Here is a 10305-nt window from a genome sequence, read left to right as displayed (position 1 = left end):
GATAAGGCGGCGCAGACAAACACTGACCAAATCAGCCATTTCAGCAGCCAGCGCGCCAACTGTCAGTCAGCCTGAGAGACACAGCAACAATCAGCACTCGGCCGGCTGATAAGAGCTCGGCCGGCCGGGCGCGGGAAATAGCCAATCTGCAGGCGGGCACCGGCCAGGAGGATGGAAGGATGGAGGCGGTGGGGTGGATGGGGTGGATGGGGTGGGGGGAAGAAGCACTGAGCAAGAAAACAGGATTCCGATGCACTCCACTGCACACAAGGAATACGATTCCCAAAGCCGGCGACCACAATATTAGGCACACCTGCACTATGATGCCGCACCACACCTGTTCCTACAAGTCTGCATACTGCTTTTTTCTTTTTTTTTTTAAATGAAATCCTTAAAGAGATCCGATAGAAGACATTAAATGCCTTACAGTATAGAAGTTATTATTATTTGCGACTTGGTGTAGTGTATCTTTGTTTACAAGTTACTCTCTGCAGTAGTAGTTTTAAAGCGCTCCCGAGAGCAAGCTGAGCTGAAATTCACTTTGTTCGCCGACCCGTCCGAGGTGTCTCCCGGCAAAAGTCGGCCTCGGTCCACTGAAAACTCTAAAGAGGAGCCATCGACACAGTGCCCCCGGCCGGGGAGGCGCATGAAAAGAGCTCACGCGTGTTGGGACAAAATGATTTCCTAGGAATGCTGCAGGACTGATTGTTGGAATATGTCAAAAGATTTATCTGAAACAAAACGATTATCATATTTATCGGTACCAATGAAGTACAACCCATTGGACGGAATATTTTCCCAGACACAAAACGTCCCTGGAGGCTCTCGGCTGCCGTATCGCTCTCGGACGGCTTGTGGACATTGCCGCCAATCGCAAACGTTGTCTCGAGCGTGCTTGTTTTAGGCACCGTGCCGAAGCGCTTACGCTAACGATTTGAAGCGCTCATTCTTTAACGTGCCGCCTCGCACAATACGGCCGAGGCGCGCAGTTTGCTCGTCTCTATTGATTAATGGCGCATATAGCGTGCGGACGCACGCGCGTTTGTGAGGGATGGCGCTCTCTATTTAATGGAAGAGTGAAATTCCCTCATAAGAAAATAAACACATCCAAAAGGCCAGGCGTGGTGGACCGATACGGGGTGGTTCGGGGACGGGGAGGGAGGGGAGGGGTCCCCGAGCATCTCGAGGCCACACTGCCCCCTAGAGGTGACACGTGGAGCCGCAGGCAGCCTGGCAGGCTGAGAATAAATTCCCTGCCGTTTACCGGCTTTGTCAAACACATTTAGGCCGCCTGCGAGCGACAACAGAGGCGAGCGGTGGCAGCTGGCGACTGTTTATTCTTGGAAGTGGAGTCAGAGGGGCGTCCGCGCTTCCTTGATCATGAAGCAAGCGGCCATTACGCAGAGCGGCGGCATGCTAATCACCCAGGGCCCCGTTTGCGAGGAGCCGGGACGTGGCGCGGGAAGGGTTAAACTCAGTCCCGTGCCGCGTTCCCCTTTTGCTCCGTCAAGGCCCATTAAACCGGCTGCAGCGCAGCAATATGGCACCATCAATTACAGGCACGCCGCTATCAATGTGCACAGGCAGGGCCGTATAAACAGGATGGACGGCCACATAAAAGGCGGGCGGGCCGTGGACTTTAAAATGACCCCTGAAGCTGCATACCGCCTCTCCATTTACACACGCGCGTGCAGAGAGGCAAACAAAACATGCAGTTCAGCTCCACTTTCACTCCAATCAAGAAGGATCCCTGCAACAATTTGGGCACGTAAAGTGGGGGAGGGAGCATTGGTGGGTGAGGGAGGGGGGGGGGCGGTATGATTTCAGCGTTACTCTACTGCCCCCATGTGGCACAAATCAAACATTCAGTTCACGCAACCTAACCCTGCAACGAATCTTACTGAGCTCAGGCAAGAAAACTAAATCTGCCTTTCTAAAATTCAAATAATTACTCAAAAAAACAAGACGGGAACATTTTTTTATTTTAAGCTTTATTATAAAAACATTTAAAGATGCACACAGATGCTGCCAGAACATTTGTTACATGATTTTTATAAGTTCCTACAATACGGTTGAGCAATAATTCCCAACCAATGTGCGCTGTGACCGTGAACCTGACATGAACTTTTTGTTAACCAGCCATTCCAATTTTTGCAGAGTTACTAGGAGCCGCTCTGTATTTTGGCTGGGCACAATTTTGTTCTTGGATGAGGAACTCCCGCATTTGGTCGAGCAGATCAAGGCTCTTCCTTCCAGATCAGCTGACCATGCCGGGGCAAATAAATATCTATAATGTTCCCTATCAATGTAAGTGAAATGGTTTCCTATTTCCATGACTGTCTGTAGTCAGGTCACATCTGCGAGGAGGAGCTGCTGCTTCCAGAGCTTTTGGTCTTCTGTCCCCTGCTGGCGCTGGGCTGCCGTTGCACGCGCTGGCCAGAGGCATCACGTGTCTTGTCGGCGGGATTTGTTGATGAAGAGGATGTCGTTTTGCTTCGCGCTGCTGATGAACCGTAAAATATATATGGGAAAACACGCCGGATGGGGAAAATGCGCTCCGATGCGGAAAGTGTCGATTTAGTGAAGTCTATCGGGGTTGTAAAATGTTATGATGCACACCAAAATATTTGCTTGTCCTGTTCCTACATAAATAGATAAACCTTAAGTCAGACTAGTGTTCCTTTTAATTTTTTGAAAACTTTAAATGTGACCTTCCTATACTATTTATTTTGCTCTAAATTGGAACGCTTTTGCAATACAAAACGAATTAATTTTGTTTTTTGTTTTATGGTTATCATTAGTATTAGTAGTAAGAGAATTATGAAAATACTCTCTCAGAATATAACAACGTAAACACACGGTAAGTATCACACAATAACACACGGGCACTCCTCAGAAACGCGTTGCATTAAAGAAGTAATAAATACTACACACAAAAAACACACACACACTGAAACGCATAAAACCACATACAACGTACAATAACAAACTCACTTCCATGGAGACAAATCAACACACATTAACAAACACAGCACACATAAAAGCAAAAATGCGAGCAAGACCTTGAGCATGAGAAGCGCTGCCGACGTCTTGGGAGCCGTAGGCTGCCATTTTGGCGCTGACCCTGGTGGCTCGGGATCCGGGCCCCGTGGAAACACCCGCGTGGACTTTAGCACTCTTTCCGGAGCTCTCATCTTGTTGAGTTGTGAAGAAATAAAAACAATTAGTAAGTGCAGATGCGCTGCCATCGTTTTAATATCCTCACCTCTGGCATCCGCCTTGGTCGTGGTGATTCCGGTGCCGTGAGAGGCCGTGGCGGAATCGCCGCCACAGCTTTCGGCGACCCTTTGGCCGGCACACATGGCCTTCAGAGTCTGGAAGACCGCTTGAGGGGCCACGTTCATCTTCAGCAAGTCCACCAGGATCCTAGAAGGATATGGATGTCAATCAATGGGAAATGTCGGTTAAATAGTGGTATTAAAATGAATTCCCCAGACTGACTTGAACACTTCCTGGTCCACGGTGATGCCCGCAGCCTGGCTCAGCTCATACAACTCACTCTCCTCTGCATTTAGGATCTCCTTTTTCTTTATGGCGTATTTCTGCACGCTGGTGGTCACCACCAACGCCGGGGAGTCCGCAGCGGAGGGTGCCGCTTGCTGGGACATTGTGGCAGGAACGTCTGATACTTATATTTATCACACAAACTGCGGGAAAATAAAAAATGAGGCAAACTGATGTTAGGCAAGTGTTCAAGTGCTAGCGAGATAACTAGCTCGTCGTGAATAAAAACAATGCGTCATTGACTCGCTTACAACTATTAGCATATTAGCAAGTCATTACCGACGAACAAAAGCATACGGAGTCAAAAAATAACTTTGGCCAAAAAATACACACCGTTCAATTAGTTTTGAGCGCCGTTTTCATCAGCTTCCGACAGCTAAACTGTAAACAAATAAGGCGCGTGGATCAATGCGTCATCATCAAGCGACACGGCGCGTTGCATGATGGGATACGTAGTCCAAACTGATGATTTTGCGCTTCATCAAAAATAACTCATGCTTGAGTCTGATGAACTGTTTTAGGATGTGAAATCAAACAGAGGCAGAATTAAAAAAATCTCCCTCAAAGTTCTTTGTAACATAAAATTAATTTATGAACCCAAACGTATCTCATTATCATTATTATTATCATAAACTTGTCACACCACATCAAGAATAGCCTATCAGACTACTGTGACTGAAGTACACTTGCTCCCATTGGTGTTAAGAAAGTGCTATGTCAATGATAGTATTGCATTTCCTTTCTGTAAGCATTGTCCGCTGAGCTGCATTCCATTGCAGAATGTGCTGTGCTCTGTGTGGCACCGACATTGAAAGTGAGATGCTCTTATAGCGCACAATGGTGATCGATTAAGATGAGCACGTGTGCGTCGCCATGCATGGCAAAAGGATGAGCGGTTGAAAACGTCCTCATGGCGCAAAGCGGCTTCGGCGATGTTTCAGGTAACAATGATTGTTTCTTTGACTGGCTTTTGTGTGGAATAGAGTATCTTTAAATGATGTTCAACTCCAGTCGAACCAAGTGCTCTTTTTTTTTATGAAGTTAACAGTTCAGAAATGACTCTTCCAAACTTAGCGAAAGGACTCTGCGGTGAAGAGACAAGAGCCAAGAGTGGCAGCTGGCATTTAGAGGGAAGTAATTATAGAGCAAGTTTAGTCCGTGTAGCGAGACATGACATTTTGGGGATAGTTTGTGTTGAAAACAGTTTGCGCAGGATGGCCAAACCCTCCTCCACTTGACGTCCCTCCTCTTTATGTGGGACGGCCTCTGCGATATGATGGTCAAAAGCGTTCCAATAGACAAAAAAAGAACATATAAAACAGAGAGGGCGAGGAGTACCGAGGTCAGGCTTCAACGTCAATAAGATAGCGCTGAGTTTTTAGTTTGCATACAAGCTTCTTAGATTTTCTTTTGCAATAGTCGTAACATTAAAGGTTCTCTACTTCAGGTGTTCTTCAGAACCGGGAGACGGTAGTCAACTGGACTTCTCCAAGAGTCTCCAAAACGGCATCAACATTAAGCGGCTAAGTCTTAAGAGGAGGCCTCGAGTGGCCGTCGGCAATGAGGAAAAAGCGCAAAGCGGCGTTTCATCCGGCCAGTGGCATTCTGCGGATTCCCTCTCATCCTCGAGCAGTGATGACACAAGACTCCTCGGTCGACCTCCTCTTCCTCCACCGCATGGATCCAGCGCTTCCAAAAATGAAGGACCGGACCGCAGTGGCGAATTGAAGTCCTCGCCTGCTTCCAGAGCTCCGTTGCAAAAACAGAGCCCTTCGTCGGAGCAGAGCATCACCGAGCAACACCGGAACCTGGAGCAGGAGACAACGAGCCACACCCTGGGTCCCCGCCGCCGACTGGCCAGCTTCGCCGGAGTGAGCTCCCCTGGTTCTCTTTCTCGCTACACCGGGTTGGGCGCTTACGATGACAATAACAACGGCGGCAAGGCTCGTGGCATCGGCGGCCACGTGCAAGGACTTCTTGGCTCCGCCCTGGGAAGCAGAGGGAGCACAGGTTGCCTCCAGTCGAGCCCTCAGGCATCGGGAAGGAGCACCCCGGTCTCGAGTGTTGGCCCAACGCAGCTGCTGAACGTCCGAGATCAAATGGTGGTGGCCCTGCAGAAGCTGAGGGAGCTAGAAGAACAAGTAAAGATCATCCCCTTACTCAAAGTGAAAATCTCGGTCCTCCAGGAGGAAAAGAGGCAACTGGCCTCGCAACTCAAGATCCAGAATGAGGACTCGGAGAGGAGAACTGAGGAACACCCGCAGGCCGAAGAGAAGAGGGATTGCTACGACTTCAGCGAGAGAGATGAAGAGATGCTGGCGCTCGAGAGGGCCATCAAGACTGGACATTATCCGACGTGGCAAGGAAGAAGCCGTTGCCAAAAGGATGATAAGACAGTTGATGGAGAAGCCACGAAAGAAAACAGTCAAACTTCCACGACAGCACAGTTTCAACATAGCCGTCTCACGGATTTAGAAGCAGAGGTTCAAGAGCAGCAACAAGTCATTGCTGCCTTAAAGGAGAAAAGCATTCACTTGGAGGCAGAGTTGAAGGAATCCTCTCTCCAAGCTGAAATGAACCGACTGAAACTGGAGCTTCAGGCTGCAGAAGCTAGAAACCGAGTAGACAAAGCCTCCTCCGCCAAGCCATCCGTGGCGAGCTGCAGCATCGAGGCAAGGCCCGACACCACAAGCCAAGGGGTGGGCAACCACATCCAGCTCAAAGACGCCAGCACGGGGGAGGAGGTACAGGTGAAGAATGCGGCTACATCATGTTGTGGCCCAGAGTTGAAAAACATTGGGATTGGTCCAGATCTAGCCATGAGCCGCTGGGAGGTCCGAGAGCGAGCGGAAACCAGGGAAAAGGGCGTGGGGGTCCATGTTTCCACTAACTCTCGAGGAGTCGGAGTGGAGGTGAAAGTCAGCGATGCCGAAAGCAACACGGAAATACCGTGGCAGAATCTGGAGCGTAAGGAACTCGTGTCAGTGGCATGCGGAGACTGTTCTGTGAATGTGATCGTCCGCCAGGCAAAGGATACGGTTTCCAGAGGCATGGTGACGGACCCGGTCAAAGGTCTCGGACTCACGGCGTCACCCCAGACAACGTCCCAACGTACCAACGCCGCAGTCAACTCCGTGACTCGTTTCACAAACACCAGACATGGCATCAGCACAGACTCCAGTACAAATACTGTCCTCAAAAGCCAACACAAGCACACCAACACCACCAAGGCCGCCACTACCAGGACGGTATCGGTCGGAAAAGGGGTCAAAGACATCAAGTGCGTCCTCAAGACACGCACGGTTGGCGTCGGAACCAGCCCCCTGGAAGGAAACGTCCCTAAACCAAATACCAGAGACATTGGTGTAGGATTCATGAACATTTATGAGAACTCCCTGGTCGGCCTTAAAACCCAAAACATGGCCTCGGGACCATCCCATCTCCCCGACCCGGTCAACACTCGGAGCATTGGCGTCGGCGAGGGGAGGATACGGGATCTGTCCGGTTCAAACGGTGCAGCTGGTCAGGAGATTGCCCCGTCTCAGTACAATTCTGCTTTGGATAGCGGCATTGAAAAGCTAGCAGCGGTACTCCAGCCACGTCGTGGCCTTCAAACCAGCTCGGCCAATACCGGAAATGTGGCTCGAGGCGGTTCATTTGATTCAGGTAGATCTGTTTCTTGGAAATTCATATACTTATTTGACTGACTTGCTTGATTTTAGCCACAGTGTCAAATTGTTTTCAATTACCTTCAAAAAGCCCTCTTGTTGTCTTTTCTCTGCTCCAGAGAAAATCCAAGTGCCGGCAGACTCCTGCAACTCTTGTCAGCAGGGTGGAAATGACTCGGAGGTGAAACGAATGATCCAGCTGTTAGAACAACAGAGCTCATCAGCCGTGAGAGGTAAACAAGCGTAAATGGCTTCATAAAATATGGCCAAAATATGGCTCGGAAACTCTGCCTGTGCGGGCGAGCCATTTTAACGTTCTCACGCCTGAGTTAAACTTACCCTTTTAGCTGTGGAGGAAGTGGCTGACTCGGAGACACTCGCAATGTTTGGAATGTTATCTGGTTTTGGAAGTCATTTTGCCGCACAGCAATTTGCGGTGGAGGGTCTAAAAATTGAACGTCTCGGTCAGGAACGAGAAGCTTTTTGGTTCACAATGCGCATCTCGGCTTTAGAATGAGAAGAAGGAAAACAACAACAAGTCCTTGACCTAAGTCACGGAAGAGAACGTGAACAAAATAATCGAAATATAAAATAAGCGCCAGTGTTGTATTTGTCATCTCTAAACAGAAAAACAGACGATGGCAAAAGCAGCGAGTTATAATAGCAAGCGCTTTCGATTGTAATTAATAAAGTTGTTCAACTTAAATCCATTTTGTGTCTAGATGGAGCAACTCTTTTTGGCGCTCCGCGCAAAGCCACAAAGAAGGAAAACGGCGAGCAAGGTTGCAGCAACACCAGGAAAAACATGCGCTTCATGAAAGCTGCCAGCGGGTAGACGGAAAATTACTTCTCCTTTGTTTTCTACACAAGTAGCGAGCTAAACTTGTTTACTAGCTATATACTCTTGCTAGCTAAACATTCATATCATGATTCTATGAAGGTTGAACCCACCTAGCAAGGTGTCCGCCGCCGCTGATAACCCGGAGGAGGCCGAGCGGGTCTCGAGCAGAAAGTCGCGGGAGGCTCCGGTAGATCCGACGCCGCCGCGACGGCTCAAAAGCGTCGTGAGTGGCAAGGCGTCCAAAACGTCAGCAAAATCGCAAATCACCAAGAGGTAAGGCTGCGCCCGTGTTCTTGGGGGCGCTCTCCGGCACCGACCACTTATTTCACGCGACCGTTAAGCTCGAGATCGTTTTCAGAACACAACTTGTGGTTCTAAAAATTTAAAAAAAATCTAGCATGCACATCCACAGGTAAGAAAAAGGAGAATATTCTTAAAAATTGTACCTCTGCATCCAGGTGCAAGTTCAGTGAGAAGATGATGTCGGCCTGCCAGGCCTTGAAGACTCACCTGAGTGACGGCAAGCGCTTGCCCAGCAGGGAGCTGGTGAGCTCATGCTAAATGCTAAAAATGTTCTGGCCGTGTTGAGGCGATGCGTTCGATTATCTCGCAGGAAGTCTCACCGAGCCAAACCTGAAAAGAAATCGAGACATTAGAATTTTTTTTTTCAAAGATGGGCTGTTCCTTGAGATTTTGATTGATTGAGGAAAAAAAAACGAGCTCCACGAGGTCACGACTTGACCAAATCTGTCTTTGACGCAGCGCGACTGCCTGCAGACGGTCCAGCAGGAGTGGTTCTCCGTGTCCGGCCCCAAATCGGCATCCGCCGAGTCGGTGGAGGACTACCTGTCGGGCTTCCGCGTCATCTCGCCTTTGCTGCTGCGGCACGTTGCCAACATGGCCGACGGCAATGGCAACACGGCGCTGCACTACAGCGTGTCGCACTCCAACTTCGGCGTGGTCCAGAAGCTGCTGGATGCCGGTACGGTCCACGCTAACGGCTAACGTCGGTTCAGATATCGATTGTCATGAGTTGTCGTCCGCAGACGTGTGCGATGCCGACAAGCAAAACAAAGCGGGGTACACGCCCATCATGCTGGCCGCGCTCGCCGCCGCCGACCAACCGGAGGACATGAACGTGGTGGAGCGGCTCTTCGATAACGGCGACGTCAACGCCAAAGCCACACAGGTCAAGCGACCTTTGACTTTAGACCTAATTTGAATTCCTAATTGAGTTTTATCGATCAATTCATTTTTGTGGCAAATCAGGCCGGTCAGACGGCGCTGATGCTGGCCGTCAGCCACGGCCGCATGGAGATGGTGCGGGCGCTGCTGGCCCGCGGCGCCGCGGTCAACGCGCAGGACGACGAGGGCTCCACGGCGCTCATGTGCGCCAGCGAGCACGGCCACGCCGCCATGGTGAAGCTGCTGCTGGACCAGCCCGAGTGCGACGACGCGCTGACGGACAGCGTGAGTGACGCGCCAAATATGAGCCACAGTGAGGGCACCTAATTGGCTGTTGCAAGGAGGCGGCAGTAGATGGCAGCAGAGTGGCGCTTAGCCCCGAAGGCCATAAACGTCACTTTGTGTGCAGGACGACAGCACGGCCTTGTCCATCGCCTTGGAGGCGGGACACAATGATATCGCCGTGCTCCTCTACGCGCACGCCAACTTCGCCAAAGCACATGCTGAGGTATTTTAGGAATTGCAATTTGTTTGCCATTAACGACTAAAAAAAAAATTGTTTGTTTAACAGGCTCATCACTGTGGAAGGTCCTAATTGGTGTCTGGACGCAGACTAAATGCAAGGCGACTGGAAGCTTGCCATTTTCCCTTCTTTTAGTACAAAATATTAGCATTTTGTTTTGGCCCGGGCGCAAAGGATACACAAACTAAGTGTTGCGAAATGGATCTTTCACTTTCTCTTGTGATTCAAGTCAGAAATGATTTTGTTTCCCCAAATTCCACCCGGCACAATAGAAACGCACGGAACGACAACAAATAATCGGCAAAATCAAGTGCTTGCTAAATATGGCCCCATTGTAGTTGGAGAGTCCTCTCGATTGCGTTTGCTCCTCTCGCCGGTTTGTCGTTCTCGCCGCCATCTTGCACAATAGAAATAAATCGAGTTCAAGTGATGCGTTTTCTGTCATGAGGCGCTCATGCGTGTGTGCGCGTTTGTGCGAGAGCGGTTTCCTAGCAAGCGCAATCAAATCAAATCATACACAAGCG

At 49.8% G+C, this 10305-nt stretch overlaps 2 protein-coding genes across 4 annotated transcripts; one reads left to right on the top strand and one right to left on the bottom strand.

Moving 5' to 3' along the window:
- Positions 1-1959: 1959 nt before the first annotated feature.
- Positions 1960-7431, bottom strand: mzt2b (mitotic spindle organizing protein 2B). Of its 3 annotated transcripts, none has more exons than XM_049737445.1 (5): positions 7314-7431; positions 3502-3707; positions 3266-3426; positions 3063-3194; positions 1960-2503 (listed from the first exon to the last, which is right to left on the bottom strand). In XM_049737445.1, exons 2-5 carry the CDS (start codon positions 3666-3668, stop codon positions 2352-2354), a joined length of 612 nt encoding a protein of 203 aa, XP_049593402.1. In that variant the 5' UTR covers positions 3669-3707; positions 7314-7431; the 3' UTR covers positions 1960-2351. The 3 variants fall into 3 exon arrangements, with proteins under 3 accessions (XP_049593402.1, XP_049593401.1, XP_049593403.1); XM_049737444.1 differs by lacking the exon at positions 7314-7431 and adding an exon at positions 3898-4040; XM_049737446.1 differs by lacking the exon at positions 7314-7431 and adding an exon at positions 3898-4040 and having other exon boundaries at positions 1960-2500.
- On the top strand, positions 4497-10211 carry LOC125979996 (KN motif and ankyrin repeat domain-containing protein 1-like). The gene is made up of 11 exons (XM_049738926.1): positions 4497-4505; positions 4947-7230; positions 7352-7465; positions 7955-8063; positions 8173-8346; positions 8532-8619; positions 8836-9055; positions 9120-9262; positions 9343-9543; positions 9668-9766; positions 9830-10211. The coding sequence occupies exons 1-11, from the start codon at positions 4497-4499 to the stop codon at positions 9851-9853; spliced, it is 3465 nt and encodes a 1154-aa protein (XP_049594883.1). The 3' UTR covers positions 9854-10211.
- Positions 10212-10305: the final 94 nt, after the last annotated feature.

Source organism: Syngnathus scovelli, chromosome 13 (genome assembly GCF_024217435.2).
Source record: "Syngnathus scovelli strain Florida chromosome 13, RoL_Ssco_1.2, whole genome shotgun sequence".
NCBI lineage: Eukaryota > Metazoa > Chordata > Actinopteri > Syngnathiformes > Syngnathidae > Syngnathus > Syngnathus scovelli.
The sequence above is the reverse complement of the archived record's forward strand: the minus strand, read 5'-3'. Positions and strand labels throughout refer to the sequence as shown.

Bases quoted from the DNA above. Each gene is read 5' to 3' on its own strand.
- mzt2b (XM_049737445.1), bottom strand. From the start codon at position 3,668: ATGTCCCAGCAAGCGGCACCCTCCGCTGCGGACTCCCCGGCGTTGGTG. The intron at 3,195-3,265 runs GTGAGGATATTA...CAACTCAACAAG, and splicing joins GACCAAGGCGGATGCCAGAG to ATGAGAGCTCCGGAAAGAGT. The intron at 2,504-3,062 runs GTCTTGCTCGCA...ACGGTTCATCAG, and splicing joins CAGCGCTTCTCATGCTCAAG to CAGCGCGAAGCAAAACGACA.
- LOC125979996 (XM_049738926.1), top strand. The intron at 8,347-8,531 runs GTAAGGCTGCGC...CTCTGCATCCAG, and splicing joins AAATCGCAAATCACCAAGAG to GTGCAAGTTCAGTGAGAAGA. The intron at 8,620-8,835 runs GTGAGCTCATGC...TCTTTGACGCAG, and splicing joins GCTTGCCCAGCAGGGAGCTG to CGCGACTGCCTGCAGACGGT.